The sequence below is a fragment of the Eublepharis macularius genome, chromosome 11 (genome assembly GCF_028583425.1).
Source record: "Eublepharis macularius isolate TG4126 chromosome 11, MPM_Emac_v1.0, whole genome shotgun sequence".
Classification (NCBI taxonomy): Eukaryota; Metazoa; Chordata; class Lepidosauria; order Squamata; family Eublepharidae; genus Eublepharis; species Eublepharis macularius.
Genome location: NC_072800.1, coordinates 87170825 through 87192284, shown reverse-complemented (window position 1 = coordinate 87192284; position 21460 = coordinate 87170825). Strand labels below are relative to the sequence as shown.

Sequence of the window (21460 nt, the reverse complement as noted above, 5' to 3'; positions counted from 1 at the left end):
CCAAGTTCCTGGAGGAAAACCTGAGCGGAGCAGATTTTTGCAAGTGTCTCTTGCAAAAATTCGCTCTGCTTGTGTTTTCCTCCAGGAGCTCGGGGGGGGGGCGGATGTCAGAGCAGCAGCAGCAGCACAAGGCCAGAAGGATGAGAGGGAAAGAGTCAGCGAGGGGAGCCCAAGGAAAGCCAAGCCCGAAGCTGACAGGTGGCTAGCAGCAGCAGGAGCTGCTGAGGCTACTGCCACTGCCATAGCTGCTAGACTCAACCATCCCTTCCCCCAAAGAGGGGAAGGAGACTTGAGGCCCCCAAAGGCTGGAGCTCTGTGGGAAGTCTAGCAGTCACGGTGGCGGCGGCGGCCTCAGCAGCTCCTTCTGCCACTGCTTCGGGCTCGGCTGTCAGCTTTTGGCTCGGCTCTCATCAGGCGCCCCTTGCTGACTCTTTCCCCCCCACCCCGCTTGCCCTCTTGTTGCTGCTCTGAACATTCCTCTCCCCCCCTCCCCGCCCTGAGCTCCTGGAGGAAAACCTGAGCGGAATGGATTTTTGCAAGGGACACTCTTGCAAAAATCTGCTCCGCTCAGGTTTTCCTCTGGGAGCTCAGGGGCGGGGCAGGACTACACTTCCCAGGTAAACTTGTGGGAACCCGACACATGTCGGGCGTCTTGTGTAGTTTAGTTCTTACATGCACGTTGAGAGAAACATCAAGAAAGTGGGTTCCTTTTTAGCTCATCTCTATAGCACACTGCCTGGTGCTCAGTTTCCTATTCCTAACCGTCTTGGTCTGCTGCCTATGATCCTGGCCTTTACACTGGCAAGTACATAACTGTAGCTCCTCCTCTTCCTGTCATGTGGTTCTGGCGTCATTGACTCTCTGCCACGTTCTTGAAGCTCCATGGGTTCTGTGCTACTGCTTCCGGGGACGGGGTTGGGGTTGGGGTGGGGTGGGGTTGCAGGTGGGTGCTGGCTCTGGAAGACCACTGTTGAAGGTTGGAGACGGCTGTTACAGAGCATCAAAAGGCCTGTGAAGCAGGTGATTGCCCTTCTCCCTCCTGATAACGCTCCATTGCCCTCTTGCTCCCTTTGTTTCACAGGCATCTGGTGTCGAAGGCTCGGATATCCCCGATGACAGCAAACTCATTGGCTTTGCCCAGCTCAGTATCAACTAAGACGACACTCCCAGATGATGGCCTCCGCGGGTGCAGCTTTTGAATGCTTCTCTCGGCCTAAAAGCAAAACCACTACTGCCAAAGAACCAAACTTACAGGCCCCTTTCTTCGGAGCGTTGGCCTTCCTTCTTTCCTCAGTAGCATCACCCCGGCCTCCCAGCGTTGCCCCCTCTTCCCCCACCCACCATTGGATATGGTCGACTCGTCACCTACTCACACTCACTTCTCTCATTTCCTTCATCTCAGATGTGCATATTCATCCCTCCCTTTGCCCGCATGTTTGTCGTTCATGATTGCCTTAACTATTTAAAAAAGAAAATGAGAAATACTACTGAGAGTACGAAACAGGGGTTCCTCTACTCTTAACTTTTCCGCTGCGTGTTCGTTGTTAATGTTTGTTTGTTTGTACTTTAGACTGACTTCTTTTAGCTTGACCTCATAGTCTTGTGCCACCACGAAGGATTTGGCTGGGGTGGTGGGGGCAGTTGTATTTGGGCCCACCTTAACCACACAGGTTCGAAAAAGCACAGCGGTGGAGAGCAAACTCGTAACTAAAATGTTAGGAATCCACCTAATGAAGTCTTAGGTAAGACGTGAACTTCTGACTGATCGATTGTTAAGGGACTCTTTCAAACAGGTTTAGGGCGAAAGAGAAAATGTTTTGTCGGCCCCATGATGAGCCTTCAGCCTGTCTTCCATCGTTGCACAGATGGAAATCTTGGGGAGTAGGATTCTTGGCTGGGTTTTTTTTTAAGCTTTGCAATTTCGAGAGCCACTGGTTGTGTCACTCTCTTATACCACTTGCGCACGCACTTCTAGACACCTTTGCAGGGCACTGCTTGATTTTAACTCCACCCACGTACGATGTCACACCACACCCCCTGCACATATCACAGTCAGAGGCTAGCTGACCACAAAGTGGATGAGACTGCAGGCAACCGTTAAGGTTTGTGCCACCTTTTTGTTTTTTCAGTTAAGGAATCTCTGCCAGGGAGGGCGGCATAAAAAGAGACAATAACTTGATTCCAAAGTGGCATCTTTTTAGTTGCTCTTTGCAGGCCTTTTATTCGGTGCCTATTTTCTCATCTAGGACTGTTTTGCCGCAGTCGGGTTTCCCATGTAGAACGGTGCCAAGAGATGGTACAGGGATTACTGCTAATTCCCAGTGTTCCTGGCAGTGGAAAAGTTCTTCAAGATCAGCGTTTCTGTCCCAGGAATTTTGGCATCTTGGAGTTCTTGGGCTTTTTCCATTCTCAAGACTTTTTAATGAGAATTGTCTCCATGATAGGTTTAAAAAAAAAAGCGTGACGATACGTTTAAAGCTAGTTTTATGCTTCCTTTCATTTGTCTTGCATCTTAACAATGAAATCCTGGGAACTGTAGTTGTGTTAAGGGGGTAGGAATCTTTATGCACCCCCCCCCCTCCATCTCCCTAGTTGACTACATTGGGAACAACATATTTGGATTGCCCATGACAGTGTAAAGGAATCTTCTAAAAGGGAGACTATAGAGGTGGGCGCTTTTAACTGGAGCAAGGCGGTTTTGCGTGGTTTAACTTTGTACAGTAGATACGCTGGTAAAAGCATAGTGATTTATAAAATTGGATGTTCTCCAAACATGGATATTCTGAACAAAAGTTAATCATGCAGTCTGGCAATTGGAAGTAATTTCTGTGTCTCTCTCTGTGCGTGTGTGTGTGTGCATTTCTGTTTCTTTTGAAGCATAATTAGTTTTCTGCAACTGTTTGCAAAAACAGACTGGTTTTTTCAAGATAAACACACTTTCTGTCCTCTTTCTGTGCAGATTGGTACATAATGGAACCACCCCTGTTCTATATTACAGCAATAAAAAAATACCCATATTGCCGGTAGATTCATACCTGGTGAGATTAAGCTCTGGACCATGTTGTCCTTTCTGCTGCACTTAACTGCTTGGAATTTTGCAATTTTTTTTTCTTTTATACTCTCAGCCCAAGCATCAGTTTGATCAAGACAATGTAACTGAAACCAATAGTACTCGTGTTTAGTATTTTTTAAAGCAAACAACAACAAAAGAGTATGTGTTTTTCATTTTTTTGAATTTCTACGTATAAATTATACCTTTTCGTTTGAAAAAAAAACCCAATTGTAATGCAATATGTGAATAAAAAATGGTGTTTGATTCCTTTTTTTCCCCTACAGTTTTTTCCATCCCACAGTGGGCCTTTTTTGTGTACCTCTCCTTGGCTTTGAAGCATTTTATACAATGAAAATAAGCGTGTAACTAATTTTCTAGATTCCAAGTGAACGGGGTTGGGTTCTCAGTTCTGCCTTCAGTTGCGTGCGGAGTGGGCCGGGTGCCGATCTAAAGCTAATGATCCTGTAACCGGAAGAGATCAGGAGTTGCCTTCTTCCCCAGTGTGAATTCCCTCCTCCTCCTCTCATATGCCTTAATGACATTACTGTCCTTGCATATGCGCCAAGTTTTGCTTCGGAAGCTGATCTTTACAGCCCATTTAAGAGAGACCTCACTTATCCTTAACCACTGGTTAATACAAACCATGCATAAGACCGCCAAGGCAGGGACGGGAGAATTCACACTGATGGGACCAAGCATGCAAGTCTGAAACTTTACATCTGATGGCTTTTAACCAGGATTAAAAGACTGACCACATTGCGTGCATGCGCTTGGCCCCCTGTAGGTGTGGGAAAAATGGGGAAACCGCAATTCTGTAGGGATCTTTATTTTCTAAGGCTTCTAAAATATATATTTATATATTTTTCTGTATGGAATTTATGGAAGCTTCCTAATTCCCCCCCCCTCTTGGGCATGTTTTTCATGTTGTTTTAAGCCTGTAGTTTTAATATTGGCTAGATTCTCTGACAGGTCACAATCAAAGCTGCTGGAACGTGGAGATGAAATGAAGAAAAGATGGGAAGGGGAAGAACTTTGATATAAGAGTGAAAGGAGAGTTGGGGGGGGCATCAGAAGCAGGTAGGGTGACCAGTCAAGTGGCTCTTTGGATTTAATGTACCTCTTGGAAGTTTCGGCATTCTCCACTCCTCATTCTGGAGCACCGAATTTTCTTCATGTTTGTGGGTTCGCAAGAGAACAGATCGTAGTCTGTCCGTTTATGAAAGCCTGCGAGTAGTTTAGATATTTTTTCAAAAGAAAACATAAGAGGAGGGATAGCAACAAAACAGTCTTTGAGCAACTTTCTTGGGTGGGCCTCTGTCCAAGATGGGAGAATACAGATGGTGGGAGCGGCCCATTGAGGCTCCAGAGGTGTGGAACCCTTGTTGCCTTTGTAGTTGGCCAGGATTCCTTTGGAGCCTGTGATGTCACATCACTAAAGGGGGTGGTGCTTGTTCAAGGCCCACCCCCTTGTATAATGATGTGGGAAATGGGTGGAGCTTGTTGAGGAAATGGTTGCAGCTCTTAAAAGATTAGAGAGATACCAGGTTTGCAACCCCCCCCCCCCCCGAGATGGTAAGTCAGGGGCAGCTTAAGGCTCTTTCCTCATTCTGTGCAATTTGCCTGCCCCATCTTTACCCCTGGAGACCAAATTATCCTGGTACAGTATTACTTCTTTTCTGCCATACCTTTTCCTTCTCACTGGAGTACAAATTGGTCCGGTGAAATGATGCAGTATCTATTTATTTACTCCTGTCTTTGCCTAAACCCAGTCTAGCGGACAAGAGTATCCACACTGGTTTAAGTTTCTTTTTTTTTTAATGGTATACCAACCCACACTACCCTTGATATTAGACTCCTAGCGACATGTCTCTTGGTAGTAATAAACTTTAATTATTTTTTTCCCTTTGGGATACTAAAATGCTAGGTAACTATTTTGTTCTTGAGGTTCAGACGTGCCAATGATTTTGTTTTGTAAGAAATTTATTTCTAACATTTTGACCCTTACGGATCAGAGTTTTTTAATTTTTGGGTAAATTCTAAACTTGAACCTAGAAATCATTTGGTTTTTTTTTTCTTTTTGAACATAGTCGACACTCTAAGGATGATGGTGTATTAATATTACACGATCCTCTTCGCAATTTTGGTGTACTGTAGATTTTAATGAGAGATGTAAAATATTCAGCCTTTTTTTCCTTTTGACTTTGTATTTTACTGCATGTATTTCTCTAATTTTTAATCAATAAAAAACAAATTGTCAATTGACACAAGGTGTGGGGCACTGTCTTTGTTCTTGGGAATTTCCTGCATTTTAATAACAACAACATTAGATTTATATACCATCCTTCAGGATGACTTAACACCACTCAGAGTGGTTTACAAAGTATGTCATTATTATCCCCATAACAAACACCCTGTGAGGTGGGTGAGACTGAGAGCGCTCTGAGAGAGCTGCGACTGACCCAAGGTCACCCTGCTGGCTTCAAGTGGAGGAGTGGGGAATCAAACCCGGTTTTCCAGATTAGAATCCTGCCGCTGTTAACCACTACACCAAATGGCTCTTAACCACTACACCTGGCTCTCAGGAGGTTGGATTAGATGACCTTAGAGGTCCCTTCCAACCCTATGTTTCTGTGACTCTCACATGCTCCCTGCTTCCTTGCGTGGTGCAAAGTTTCAGGGTTAGCACTGTCATAATTGTCTTGCATAAGAGTTGCCCTGCTGGCTCTGACCAAGGAGGGGTCCACCCAGCCCTGCATAATTTTTCCAGCAGTGGACAGTCACATGCCCCAGGAGAAGCCCACAAGAAGAGACCCTCCGGCAGTAGCTCTCCCCATCATTTGAAAACCAGAGACATTCTGCCTCTGAATCCAGAGGTTCCATTCAGCTCTCTTTGTCTAAAAGCCAGTGGTAGACCTACTCTCCATAAGTCTCCAACACCCTTTCTAAGACATCTAAGCCAGAGGCTACCTTCATATCTTGTGGCAGTTGTAACGAGCTTTTTGCCCATGTCTAAAACTAAGCTTCAACTAGCCAGGAGAAAGATGTATCTCTCTCCTGGGAAGCCGAAAGCAGTTAGTCTTTAGACCTGTCAGATAAGTTCTTTGAACCAGCTGTTTATCAGTACATGTATTTATATAGGGTTCAGTATTGCTTTGCAACTCCTTATCAAACACACAGACACCAGTCTAGAGTTTATTTCACTTTATTGAAAATACACCCTAGTTTTTTAATGAAGCAAGTAATCAAAATATAAATGGCTATTAATATAAATCCTTTAAAAAGAGAATACAGAAAGGCAATAAGAAATAAGTTTACTAACATTTCTTAATAAATCCTAAGTTTAACATTGCTCAAAGTTTCTATGAAATACATAGGTAAAGATAGGTTCTCACCTAAATTCTCTCAAGAGATTCTTTCCATCAGTACCCTGCTTATTCTATCTGTGTTTGCAATTATATACCTCATCATATGCAAATATTTAAGGTCTATTCACATGATAGCACAAACAAATAATGATTGGTTTGACACTTCACTGAATATTCATAATCTCATAGTACAGCTTTCCAATTAGTTAAAAAATTATGTCATAGTCTGATCTGCAAAAGAAAACTATAAATCTCTGACAAGTGTCAGGAAAAGTTAAGTTGGGCGATCACCATTGGTTGAATCTCTGATAGAGGAACATTAATCTCGATAGAGTCCACTATTTTAATTAACTGACAAAGGATGAAAGCACACCTGTTAGAATTACCTAACACAGAAAAAATAAACAGACGGTTCATACAAAGTTCAAAAGTTCATCTAGAGTATACAAGAGCTTGGCCTAGTATTGTTCAGTATTGATTATTGTCATGTGCTTTTAATCTATATTGGCATAACAAGTGAGTTCTGCTAGCCCAAGTGCCCATTGAGGGAAGCTGTCCTACCTTTTGTCTCCTTGAATGGGAAGTGCTGTGTCACATCCATGTCATTGTTCTAGGTGTTGAACCATTGCTAATACTGTTCCTTGATTTCAGTTTGTAAATGCTATAATCATCACGTTTCGTTTCTCTCGCAGCCCGAGAACACAGCTGTGTTATCCCTTTCTTTGAAGCTCGCTGAAATGACTTGCACTGTCTGAAATGTTGCCGTTTCTTTTATGCCTCGTTCGTCCTGTCTAGCTGATGTATAAACTCCAGCAGAAGTTCCCCGACTCCTTCCCACGCAAACTTGTGGTTGGGGGGGGGGAATAATTGAGTATTTAGAGCTATACTTTTCTCAGGATTCTGTTCCTATCAAGGAAGCATGTACTGCTTGGATGCTTTCTTGCCTCTGAATTATTCTGTGGACGTATATATGGAAAGATTGGATTTCTGAATAAAAACCATTCAACCAAGAGCTTGGACTTCTTGTTGCAATGGTACACCTGTTTACCATATCCTGTCATCCATAGCCTGACATTGACGCTAGCCCTGCTATGATAGATGGACATACGGTCTGCCTGGAGGGAAGTCCACTTCATAATCCTAAAAGCAAGCAATAATCACTCAACTTGAGATCTATGTGAGCAAGGATTGTGGGAATCGGAGTGAACAACCCAGTGTTCGTTTTAGCTTATCAGAAGCGTGCGCTGGAGAATTAGCTGTGGAAAGAGTGAGGAGAACTCGGGCCGGGCATTGAAGGCCAGCCTAATGAAAGCTCTGCTTGGTTGGTGTGAGGCACGTTGCCCATCCTTGCAGTTTATGCCCTTGCAAAAGAGCAAGTTGGGATTCTCCTGTTGGAGAATTCCAAAGTGGATATTATCTCTGTAATATGTGCATTTCCAGCCATTAAACTTCAGTATGAAGGGAACATAACGTCTGTTCCAGTTTGGAGAATCAAGTGCCCCAACAGGCTGAAGTCCACATATTGCCAAACAAGGACCAAACGGTCTACAGAAACCTGATAGATAATAACTAGGGGTGTGCAAGGAAAAAACTTTTGGCTTTCTTGTTTCGGGATTACCCGAAACAAGATTCTCTACCGTCATTAGCCGAAAGCCGAAACAAGAATCTCTTTCGGGATTCGGGATTCGGCATTATTTCGGCATTCTTTCGGGATTCTTTCGGGTTTTTTTGCTGGGAAAATGCCTCCGTCTTTCAGGACGCCTGGAGGAGGCATTTTCCCACCAAATAAGCCCAAAATTGGTGGGGACCTTCCTCTAACCCTTCTCTAACAACTACCCAAGTTTCAGACAGATTGGACTTTGGGGGGCCATGTTATGGCCCCCCAAAGCAGGTCCCCCCATCCTCCCCATAAGAAAGCAAAGGAGCAGCATATTGTTAGCATGCTGCTGCTGATCTCTCTTCATTATTTCCTATGGGGAAAAAATGAAGAGGCAGGCTTCCTTTGCCAGGGGTGGCATTTTGCATGCAAAATGCCCCCCAGCCCTCAGGGGCCCTTCTACCACCCCTCCTCCCACCCCCCACCAAGGCTCAGCCTGCTCCCACTTGGGGGGGCCATTTCATGGCCTCCCCAAGTAGGTGCTCTAATCTCTACCACTGACAGCTGGGGGAGGCTTGTGTTGCCAGGGGTGGCATTTTGCATGCAAAATGCCCCCCAACCCTCTGGGGCCCTTCTCCCACCCCTCCTCCCACCCCCCACCAAGGCTCAGCCTGCTCCCACTTGGGGGGGCCATTTCATGGCCTCCCCAAGTAGGTGCTCTCAGCCCCTAAAGTCCACCCCTCACAGCCCCACACAAACCCAGTTCCCCCACCCCAGCTGCCACACACAGACCCAAATCCCCCCAGTAGCCCCTCACAGACCCAAATCCACCCCCACCTGCCCCACACCCACCATAACCCCAGGAACAGGCTGGCCTGCCCTCCCCTTTTGGGAACCCCTAAACTCTCTTTCCCAGGGCAGTTCTGCACAGACAAGGGGTGCCACAATGGTGGCAGTGCCAAATCGTCCCTGGGAAAGAGCACCTGCCCTGGCACACAGACAACCACCCCCCTGACCCCCCCACCACCCGCAGAGAAGGCTGGCCAGCCTGCCCCATTGTTCCCTATGCTGGGAACCAACCTCCCATCAAAGAAGGGAACACAGACACACAATCATTAAGTTTAAAAAACCTTTATTTTCTCATTTTCAAATTACAAGTGGTCAACAAATCACAACATATTACACTTATTGTCCCTCATAGCACAACACAACACAATTAACTACACATCAGAGAATCTTAAACACAATTTTTTTTTGAAATGGACAAACAGTAAAGTTTTGAACATTACAACAGGTCACATAGTGAGCGGGCACAACAGGGCATGGAAACAGAAGATGATCATAATAACTACCAGCCTAATACAACTCTCCCTCCATAACATGACTTAATGGGGGGGAACCACAGCAACAAAATCCCCCCCCAACCCTCTGGGGCCCTTCTCCCACCCTTCCTCCCATCCCCCCACCAAGGCTCAGCCTGCTCCCACTTGGGGGGGCCATTTCATGGCCTCCCCAAGTGGGTGCTCTGCTCTCATCTCTACCACCGACAGCTGGGAGAGGCTTGTCTTGCCAGGGGTGGCATTTTGCATGCCAAATGCCACCCTCACCCTCAGGTGCCCTTCTCCCACCCTTCCCCCCTACCCCCCACCACATGCATTCCTTGACAATCAAGAAATCTGGAGTTAAATATAATGTGCATGTAAGTCCCTCAAAGACAGAAGCAATATGGAGGTAATGACCCATTTGATTTCCACAACCTCAGACACAATTAGGGATCCGTTTCCCCTTGGTGGGGGATCCCCCACTCTCACCTATCACCCCGAAGGGGGAAAGTCAGTGAATGAGCCTTCAAGGTACGCTCCAGGGGCTGCTGCCGTGATGTCACTGATGTCATCTGGCTGCCCTGAGAGTATGCCTGTGCTTTGCAGTGGGCTGATTTGGGCCCTACAGGCCAAAGCAGGATCCCTTGTGGCCCAAATCTGCCTGCTGTGAATTGTGCGTGCTCCCCAGCCTTGTGTGATGATCACATCACCTCCTAGAACAAACATCATCATGCCAGAGCATTGCCATTAAATGATCATGCGTGTGTGAACAGACCCTAAGTATCCTGTAGGCTTCAGTGATGGTATAGTAATGTTTTCACTCACATTATAGAGAGAGAGAGAGACAGAGAAGGGGGGGAGGCACTGAAGCTAGATTATTTCTTCTATTTTACTGTCCCCTTCCAAAGCCAGGGTGGCATTGGCACAATGCCCCCCTCCCCCCGGCCAGAGCCTTAGTACCAGTATGCATTGACAGGCCCATGCATCATAGTCCTTTTTGAGACCCAGCCAAGTTGTGCCTTTTGGAGAAAAATGTTCAAGTTGCTGGTGGGGGTATGAACAGTTTTTAGATATCCACTGTAGTGCAATGGCTAGAGAGTTGGTCTAGAATCTGGCAGACTCTGATTCTGTGCCTTGTAGGCTTGATGGATGTTCTTGGCTCAGCCTAAGTAAACAATTGTGTTGTGTTTTCCAGAGGCAGTCTAGGTGATTTTGGGGCCCTGGACAAATGTTCTGGACGGGGCCCCAGAACCAGTGCCGCCCCACCACTGGCTCCTTGCCAAGGCCAAGCAATTTGGTCACCTAGGCCCCAGATAGAGTGGGCAGGAGTGCGTTGTTTCCTTCCTCCCCCCCCCTCCACCCCCTCCAACAACTAAGAAGGCCATCGGTGGAGTCACTCCAATGTGAGGCATGGAGCAGCTGTCTATTGTTAGCCTGGTTGTGATGAGGGTGAAACAAATCAAGGGAGAACAGCAATGTGTAAACCACTCTAGGTTCCCATGGGGGAGAAAACCGGGGCATAAGATAAACCTTTAATTTGGTGGGGAGGGGGTATATACATTTTATGTGTATGTGTCTGTATGTTTTATGCATTCAAATCACTTGTGGTGTACTTTAGAATTATATTGAGCTCCACAGTATCCCAAAAACCTTGTCCATGTATTGCAAACCGAAGTCAATCTACCACATCTAGGGTATTCTTCTTTTCCCTACTGCCTTCAATTTTTCTTAGCATTATTGTCTTTTCTAGTGAACCTTGTCTTCTCATGATGTGACATAAGCACTATCATCAATTGATATCTTCAAGGGAGAAAGCAGGCCTGATTTGGTCTGGATCCCACTTACATGTCTTTTTCGGAGTCCATGGTACATGTAAATTGAAACTTTCTTCCCACTTCACAGTGTGAATGCTTTTTCCTCCTATGAGCTTAGTCTAAATTTTACTGTACTGATACTGCTCATTTGGCCAAAAGGCCTGCTCTTGATCAATGCCACATTAAATACTTCATAATAAAAAAATGTTTTTAGAACCATTTAAAAGTGTCCTTAAGTGCCATACGCTGATTTAAAAAAACATAAGCTAAATGTTTGGGAACACAACCAGATATGTGAATGACTGAAATGCAGCCCAATCCCACTGCTACTTAAAATCCATTTTTGATGGAGGTCTGGATTGTCTTACATTGGTGTCATTGGGCTTGGAATCAGGAACCTGGAAGCGTTCCATGGGGGCTACAACTTTCATGCCAAGGCTAAGAGGGTGGGAACGGGATCTCTCTGGGGTGGCAAACTCTGGCCTTGGAAGTTACTGGCAATTTGGGGGTGGGACTTGTGGAAAGGAAAATCTGAGTAGGGATCTCCCCCAGAATCCATGGTCCGCATTTGCCCTCTAAAGAGATTGCCCTTGGAAGCAGCCAGTTTCTCTGTAGGGAACTACTCTCTCTAACCTGAACTCAAGCCCAACCAGGAGTTTGGCATCCCTAGGAAAATTTCAGAAAAAGATGGCAAAGGAGGGCCAGCAACTGATGGAGGCATGGAAGCCCACACCAGGACAGTAGCAGGGGCCTACTTGGGCACAAGGGACAACCAGTGCTCTCATCCCCCATAGTCCACTCCTTACAGCCCCACACAAACCCAGTTCCCCCACCCCAGCTGCCACACACAGACCCAAATCCTCCACTCAGCCCGTCTCAGAACCAAAACCACCCTCAGCTGCCCCACACCCAGTACCCCAGGAACAGGCTGGCCAGCCTGCCCCATTGTTCCCTATGCTGGGAACCAACCTCCCATCAAAGAAGGGAACACAGACACACAATCATTAAGTTTAAAAAACCTTTATTTTCTCATTTTCAAATTACAAGTGGTCAACAAATCACAACATATTACACTTATTGTCCCTCATAGCACAACACAACACAATTAACTACACATCAGAGAATCTTAAACACAATTTTTCTTTTGAAATGGACAAACAGTAAAGTTTTGAACATTACAGCAGGTTACATAGTGAGCGGGCACAACAGGGCATGGAAACAGAAGATGATCATAACTACCAGCCTAATACAACTCTCCCTCCATAACATGACTAAATGGGGGGGGAACCACTGCAACAGGGTCCAGCAGAACCTATGTCATTTCCTGTGGCTGTGCTTTCAGTTCAGACACACAAAGCTGAACTGGGCACTTCCAAGGCACTGGACAATGGTATTTCTGGAGCAGTTCTGCAGAGGTCTCCCCCCACCCCCACACCAGCCTCAGAATTTACCTGGGAACATCTGTGAGAGATCATCATTGGCCGGTGCCCATCCACCACTCTACCCGCATCCCCCAACCATGCAAACCCAACATTAACATCAAATTTTTTTTTTTTTAAACATGAACATTCAATCAACTTTTAAAAAACATAATCACAACATTTTTTTTTGGTTTTTTTTCCTTTTTTTTACATGAACGGAACATCAACTTTTAAAAAACATAATCACAACATTTTTTTGGGTTTTTTTTTTTTATGAACATTCAATCAACTTTTAAAAAACATAATCACAACATTTTTTTTTGGTTTTTTTTCCTTTTTTTTACATGAACGGAACATCAACTTGCAAAAAACAGTACAACAATTCTTCTACAATTTTTTTTTACAAGGAGTTCATCTGATAAAAACACCTAAGCAATCCCTATCTAACCTGTTTCTCCCTCCAGTAGCAATCCATGTTTCTGGGGCATTATTTCTCATAATAAATTTGGTCCCACAGGGTATGTCTCAGTGATGGGAGATGTTTTGAATACCCTGGGGGGGGGGCTTTCAAATTGCTGGGTGTTTTCCCTTTGCCACTGGTTCCTAACCACCCTCCCTCTACTGGCCGGTTTTAACTGTATATACAGGGTTTTATACAGGGGAGAGCGCGATTCCAAAGGATTGGACTCATAGAGGATGCAGGCCACAAGTTGGGCTCACCTCAGTCACTCTGGAAGTCCAGTCCTGAGAAATCGAAGAGGCGAGAGTTGACCTTCAGGAAGGTCAACTGCTCGACTCTCCATGGGAGAAGGCGAGTGCGATGTGGGCCGACAATGTCGCCCGCATGTGAAAAGACGCGCTCGCTCTCCACGCTCGTCGGAGGGCATGAGAGCAGCCGCTGCGCCTCGAGGGAGAGGTCCGGCCAGACCGACTCCTTCCTGGCCCAGTAGCTGAGCGGATCGGTGGAGAGCGACTCGCAGGGCTCCGCGAGGTAGTCCCTGACCATCGCCTCCGCCGGATCCTCTCTCACGGTCCTCACGACCCCAGAGGGGACGAGGGCCCACCGGAGCATCTCCATCTCCATCGGCACTCCGGTGGTGGCCTCGGGGGGGGCCTGCGCAGAGGGGGCGTCAGAGGGACCCGCACGGCAGGGCCCCTCTTGCGTCCCCCCTGTCGACAGGCGTCCCCTCTTGGCCTGCCTGCGCCTCACCCAAGAGCAGAGCCCGTCTCTGGCTTGGGTGAGGTTCCCGTCCCGCTCGGCGAAAGTGCCCTTTATGCGCGGGTCACACATGGTCGCCAACATGTATGACTCTTCCTTAGTGAGAGGAGTTAGCCTGGCAGCTATGCCCTGCTGCAGCCTTCTCACTAATGCGCGCACCGCTGGAACAAGGTCAGCACGGGGCGCGACCCGGTCTGCAAGGGTGGCCAGATTCCTCTGGAGCGTGTGCACCAGGGGAATGACCAGACCGAGGGTCGCCGTGTCTGACGAGACCGCCACAGTGAAGTCCTTGAAGGGCTTCAGGACCTCCACTGTCTGGGTGATGGTGAGCCAATCCTCCCGGTTGAACTCACCCACCTGACTCGCACCGCGGTGCTCGGAGAGCCACGCGTGGAGTGCGGCCTGCTGCTCCACCAAGCGCTCAAGCATGGCGCAGGTGGAGTTCCAGCGAGTGCTGACGTCAGTGATCAGAGCGTGCTCTGGCACACCTGTCCTGACCTGTGTCTGGCGCAGTTCGTGCGTGGCCTTCACGCTGCGCGAGAAGTGACCCGTGAGCCTCCGACATTTCTGGACAAGTAACTGGAGTTCACGGGTCCGGGTATCCACGGGTTCCTTCGAGGAGCCCAACCCCAGCGCATCTCTCACCACTAGGTGAAGCTTGTGAGCGGCACAGTAGACGCTCTCTCGGCTCACTAGATGCGCCGCTGCCCTCATGTTCTTGCCACCGTCCGTCACCATGCATCCCACGGTGGCGGGTCCCTGGCCTATCCACTCGTCCAACTGTCTCCTTAAGGTGGCAGCGATGTTCTCCGCCGTGTGGGACACGTCGAGCACCTCGGCGTGAAGCAAGGCCTTGCAGTAGCCGGCCTGGCGGTCTCGCATCCTTCCCTGTCTAGCTGTGCTAGGCACCTCCCCCCGGCCCCCACCCAGAACCGACTCGGGTTCCCACCAGTGAGCAGTAAGCGAGAGGTACGCTTGCTGCACACTTGGGCAGGTCCAGATGTCCGATGTGAAGTGCACAGTTCTCCCGGCAACCCGGGACAGCTGTGCCTTCACATGATCCCTGGCAGCCCTGTAAAACGAGGGCACCACCGATCTGCTCAACGACGTGCGAGCAGGGACGGCGTACCAGGGAAAGCAATCTTGGAGCAGCCCTGAGAAGCCGAAGTCTTCAACTACGGAATACGGTTGCCCATCCACTGCTATCATGTTGACGATGTGGCGCGTGATGCGCCTGCTCGCCCTCCGGATCCCCTCTCTGGGCACACTAGCGCCCTGCATACCAAGCATCTCCGGGAGAGAGGCTTGGCGTCCCTTTCCTGCAGGTACCCTTGGGGGGAGAGCACCAGAGGAGCCTGCCTCCTTCTGGCTAGCTGGCGGCCGTGCGGCGCCACTCGAACCCTCCTCCCGAAGAAGCACCGCCTGGTGGTGCCTCTTCATATGGTACCTCATCCCAGACGTGGAGAGATGCCACACATCTTTGCCACGGCTGACGCGCTGCCTACAATGCAGGCACAGGGCTGCTCGGGGATCCTCCGTTGTCTGGAAGTGCTTCCAGATTTCGGAGGAAAAGGGCATCCCACGCTTCCCAGGAGAAGCGCGTTCGGGACCACCCTGCGGCACCTCCTGTGAGGTGCTCTGGCCGGACACACCGTGTCCCACTCTCGGCCGGGCAGGTGGGGATGGACGAGGCTGAAGGGGCAGAGATGTGGGCTCTTCCACCACAGTCTCTGCCTCTTCCTCCCGCGTCCTCTCCTCCTGCACAGCCGCGAGAGGCCTGCTGCTGGCCTCAGAGGAAACTGGGGTGGACCGCCCCAGGGGGGGTCTCACGGGCAGTTCCTCCAACATCCTCCGGGTTCCTGGGGTGAGCGGGAGCGCAGGGAAAGTCATGTGCTCCGCGCCCATCCCAGGAGACACCACATGCTGCCCCTCCTCCAGCAGCTGGCTCGCAACCACTGGAGGAGGAGGAGCCTCAGCAGCAGGCCCCTGCCCAGTGCCAGCCCCTGCCTCACGCACCCGGGTTGGGGGTGGCCCTCCAGCAGCTGCCTCAGGAAAGAGAGTCTTGCGAACCCTCTTCCTGTCACCAGAAGCCAGGCTGGTGAACGGCAGCAGCGCAGGGGAGGGCCTCCTCCGCTCAGATGGAGGGGCTGCCGCAGCAGTCCCCCTCCCCCTCCCCTCCTCCCCTCTAGATTTCTCCCTAGCCTTTCCCCCGGGTCCCCTCTCTGCTTTCCTCTCTGACATACTTTCCCCTCCCAAATTCAACCCTAACTAATCAGAAAAGATTTAGAAAACAAAGGTCAACTTTGTTTTCAAGACCTAACTAACCTGCTATAAATCTGTGTTTCTAGTGGCTCTGTGACTTGGAGATGAACAATCAAGTGCCTTTTTAAGCAACCCTATTTATGTCAGGGAACCTGAGCCTGCCAATCAGCTGAATTCCTCTGGAATTGAGCTGGCCCTAAACCCCAATAACAGGTGACAAAGCCTTAAACACTCACACACTAGTATGCCCGGGCCGGCCTGGCACCACCACGGGTGCCAGAGATGGGCAGTGGAACCCTAGTTATGGGGGCACTAATGGGAAGCCTATTGACAGCTATTACAAATTTTTTTATATATATATATATATATATATAGAATTCGAACCTAACACTCACTCACTAATGCTTTCCCTGCTGAGTCCCTATTTAGTTTTTTAAAAAAAACTAGGCTCGGTTTCCCTAATAATTATGTTGAGGGCAATTATCCACTGATCACCTACCAACTGGCCTACCTACCTAAGAGACACTATTTAGCGGGACCGATGTATCTGTGGTATGTCGGTGTGGGGTGTGGATGTGGTGTTTTGAAGATGAGCCTCCCCCCTCCCAAGCTAGCAAGAACCCACCCCCAAGGCCACCCAAATGTGAACCCGGACTCGCTCACAGTAACACCAGTCCTGCAGTCCAGCGATGTTCAGGCGGTCTTGCAGCTGGTCCTCCTCTCCTCCACGATGCTGTCAAGAAAATTGGAAATGTTAGCAGAGTCAACACCACACGCCGCACACGCAACCCCAAAATTCAAGGCCCCGTTGCACAAGCCAAGTCAGCCCCCCCCCCTTAAAGGCTAGGGCCAACCAGCAGCAAAACAAAACACATCCACCCAGCAGAGCTTCTGGCCTGTGCAGGCCAGAAGCTGGCACACTCATTTTTTAGTCCTGTGAAACAGCAGTTCATGCCCACCCCACACTCAAACTTGAAAAATGAAACATGAAAGAAAGCAGGCACTGCGATCAATGCTGGCCCCCCTAACCCCCAAACAATATCCTCTTGCCCAACCAGAAAATGCCCCCCCCCCGGCCCAAGCCATAAAGACAGAGCCAAAGCATATGCTCGCAGGTAGGCACAGCAGCAGACATAAGCTCAAAAACCAAATTTAACAACAACCCTACCAGTCCACCAGTGCAGATGTCCAGCAATGTTGATCCTCCACGCAGAGATCTGCAGGCCGATGTCAACCAAGTGCAGTCCAGTCCAGAAGAGGTCCACCAACGATAAACAACCTGAATGTGAAGCAAAACAGTGAGTGCCAGGCCAGCAAACGGGAAGGGTTACCAAAGCCGGAGCAGCAGGCCTGTGTGTGGGCCGAAGGCTGGCACAGTTGATCAGGACGGAGCCTGTTGGGAATCCTTGCAAGCAGGGGACCAGACACAGAAACGCAAGCCACACCATTCCAGATTGTGGAGCACAACTGTGAGTGCCAGGCCAGCAACCAAAAAGGGTTACCTTGGCCAAAGCAGCATACCTGTGTGTGGCCCACAGGCTGGCACAGTTGATCAGGACGGAGCCTGTTGGGAATCCTTGCAAGCAGGGGACCAGACACAGAAACGCAAGCCACACCATTCCAGATTGTGGAGCACAACTGTGAGTGCCAGGCCAGCAACCAAAAAGGGTTACCTTGGCCAAAGCAGCATACCTGTGTGTGGCCCACAGGCTGGCACAGTTGATCAGGACGGAGCCTGTTGGGAATCCTTGCAAGCAGGGGACCAGACACAGAAACGCAAGCCACACCATTCCAGATTGTGGAGCACAACTGTGAGTGCCAGGCCAGCAACCAAAAAGGGTTACCTTGGCCAAAGCAGCATACCTGTGTGTGGCCCACAGGCTGGCACAGTTGATCAGGACGGAGCCTGTTGGGAATCCTTGCAAGCAGGGGACCAGACACAGAAAAGCAAGCCACACCATTCCAGATTGTGAAGCACAACTGTGAGAGCCAGCCAGAAGAAAGGCTTCTGGCCTGTGTAGGCCCGAAGCTGGCACACTCTGGTTTTAATCTTAAAACAGTGGATCAAGCTTAAAGAAGGCAAGCACAACAACCAATGCTGAACCCCCCCCCATCAAAGATTGTCTGCCCAACCTGTCCCCCAGGCCATACCTGTGTGTGGCCCACAGGCTGGCACAGTTGATCAGGACGGAGCCTGTTGGGAATCCTTGCAAGCAGGGGACCAGACACAGAAAAGCAAGCCACACCATTCCAGATTGTGAAGCACAACTGTGAGAGCCAGCCAGAAGAAAGGCTTCTGGCCTGTGTAGGCCCGAAGCTGGCACACTCTTGTTTTAATCTTAAAACAGTGGATCAAGCTTAAAGAAGGCAAGCACAACAACCAATGCTGAACCCCCCCCCCCCACCATCAAACATTGTCTGCCCAACCTGTCCCCCAGGCCATACCTGTGTGTGGCCCACAGGCTGGCACAGTTGATCAGGACGGAGCCTGTTGGGAATCCTTGCAAGCGGGGGACCAGACACAGAAAAGCAAGCCACACCATTCCAGATTGTGAAGCACAACTGTGAGAGCCAGCCAGAAGAAAGGCTTCTGGCCTGTGTAGGCCCAAAGCTGGCACACTCTTGTTTTAATCTTAAAACAGTGGATCAAGCTTAAAGAAGGCAAGCACAACAACCAATGCTGAACCCCCCCCCCCACCATCAAACATTGTCTGCCCAACCTGTCCCCCAGGCCATACCTGTGTGTGGCCCACAGGCTGGCACAGTTGATCAGGACGGAGCCTGTTGGGAATCCTTGCAAGCAGGGGACCAGACACAGAAAGGCAAGCCACACCATTCCAGATTGTGAAGCACAACTGTGAGAGCCAGCCAGAAGAAAGGCTTCTGGCCTGTGTAGGCCCAAAGCTGGCACACTCTTGTTTTAATCTTAAAACAGTGGATCAAGCTTAAAGAATGCAAGCACAACAACCAATGCTGAAACCCCCCCCACCATCAAACATTGTCTGCCCAACCTGTCCCCCAGGCCATACCTGTGTGTGGCCCACAGGCTGGCACAGTTGATCAGGACGGAGCCTGTTGGGAATCCTTGCAAGCAGGGGACCAGACACAGAAAAGCAAGCCACACCATTCCAGATTGTGGAGCACAACTGTGAGAGCCAGCCAGAAGAAAGGCTTCTGGCCTGTGTAGGCCCAAAGCTGGCACACTCTTGTTTTAATCTTAAAACAGTGGATCAAGCTTTAAGAAGGCAAGCACAACAACCAATGCTGAAACCCCCACCCCACCATCAAACATTGTCTGCCCAACCTGTCCCCCAGGCCATGCCAAGAATAAACTGCAACACCTTTTTGCAGAGGCAGGCCACAGCAGCACATTGCCCAGCATCAAAAAAATTTACAAAAATTTTAAAAAGGCCTACCAGGTGTCCTCTCAGGATGTCCAGCACAGTTGATCCTCCAGGCAGATGTCCTCCAGGCTCCAGGTGCAGTCTCTCTTCTTCTCCTCTCTCGGTCACAGCTCAGCAGCAGCAGCAACAGAAGTGTTCCAGACAGTCTTGCTCCAAATTTAAATCCCCTGCTGCAGCCTCAGCCAAAGATTTAAATCTATTGGCTGGCATGAGAATGCAGCAGTGGGATTGGTGACTCCTAAAGTCCCCAGTCCCCTGCCTTTCCCCACCCACACTCCAAGAGCCACCCTCCTCCTGCTCCCCCTCCCCTACCTGTTAGTTTTGGCGGGAATCTCTGCTGCTTTGCAAATGCAAAGTGCAATGCAATGCTTGCACCTTGCATTTGCAAGGCAAAGCAGGATTCCCTATCCTCCTTTGCAAGAGGGGTGGGGGGTGACAGAAGGAGTGAGTGATTCACTCCTTCTCCCCCCTCCCCTCTTCTAAGAGCCTGCAGGAAGCCTTTGCTTCCAGCAGGATTTTGCTAGCCGCTTGCTAAGGCAAACGGCTAGCAAAATCAAAATGGCGATTCTCGAATGCCGAAAGAATGCCGAAAGAATCCCGAAACGTTTCGGGTTTTTCTTTCGGCAATCCCGAAACGTTTCGGCATTCCCCGAAACGTTTCAGGATTCTTGAAGAATGCCGAAACACTTTTGTTTCGGCATTCTTTCGGCATTCTGAATGCCGAAACGCACATCCCTAATAATAACAATAATGCAATTTTAATGGAAGTGCCAATGCAATGAGTGCAAAAAGTGCAAGGTAAAAATTCCAATATATATACTCCAAAAATACTAGGGACTATCCATCTGCACGCATGTAGCCCCAATGCATGCAATACAGTCCATACAACACTTGTATAACAACATGCATATAAATACAAAGTTCGTCTTTCAAAGTGCATGATTCCAATGAGTTGTTTCTTCTTTCTTGCAGGCAAACCTGCCAATGAAGGGCAAAGAGGGTCCGACGGGAGCCAGAAGATTGATAAGGAAGCTCCCGGGCTGTTGGCAACAGGTGCGCTAGCAATTTAGACAGCCTATTTCAAGGTGTATTGCTTTATCAAGCCATTCCTCAGGAAGAAACTTACCAATGCTGGTTAAAATGCTGTTTGGAGAAGATGATGCATAGAGGGATGGTTTGTCTAAATTGCTAGCGCACCCATTGCCAACAGCCTGGGAGCTTCCTTATCAACCTTCTGGCTCCCGTCGGACCCTCTTCGCCCTTCATTGGCAGGTTTGCCTGCAAGAAAGAAGAAACAACCCGTTGGAACCGTGCACTTTGAAAGACGAACTTTGTATTTCTATGCATGTTGTTATACATGTGTTGTATGGACTGTATTCTATGCATTGGGGCTACATGCGTGCAGATGGATAGTCCCTAGTATTTTTGGAGTATATACATTGGAAGACTTACCTTGCACTTTTTGCACTCATTGCATTGGCACTTTCGTTAAAATTGCATTATTGTTATTATCTATCAGGTTTTTGTAGACCGTTTGGTCCTTGTTTGGCAATATTTTGTTTGAAACCTGTCCCTACTTGTTTGTGAAGTCCACATATTACTGGTTCAGCTCAAACAGAAATCATGGCAAATTCTGAAGGCTTATGCAGGAAAGCCCCAATCTAGCCGGTCTGAACAAACTTGCTGGACCATTCACTGAGATCCCTCGGGTGAGTGAGTTGACGGACTGGTTTACCAAAGGAAAGCTTGGTCCAGTTTGCCGCTCCTGCACTCAAGCGTGTTCTAAGAAATGCCACATGGTGGCCTTCATTGCAAAGCAGGAATCTAAACGTCAATTTCCTACACATTTTGAAGTTCTCGACACTTTCAGAGCCACTTACAAGCTAAAAAATAGGCTCCCCAAATGTGACTTTATTTGAGCAAGCCAAATGATACTAAACCAAAGCATTTGTAGAAATTACCCTCAGGGCCACATGAAAAGCCAGAAGGAAGTTTGAGTCCTAC

General features: G+C 48.8%; 1 protein-coding gene across 1 annotated transcript in view; it reads left to right on the top strand.

Annotated features, from left to right (window-relative positions):
* Positions 1-3322, top strand: part of OXSR1 (oxidative stress responsive kinase 1) — a 113789-nt gene extending 110467 nt beyond the window's left edge. The window contains exon 18 of the mRNA XM_054991313.1: positions 1082-3322. Within this exon, the coding sequence (XP_054847288.1) occupies positions 1082-1156 (75 nt within the window). The 3' untranslated portion in view covers positions 1157-3322. The remainder of the gene's footprint in view (positions 1-1081) is intronic.
* The last annotated feature ends 18138 nt before the right edge of the window (positions 3323-21460 follow it).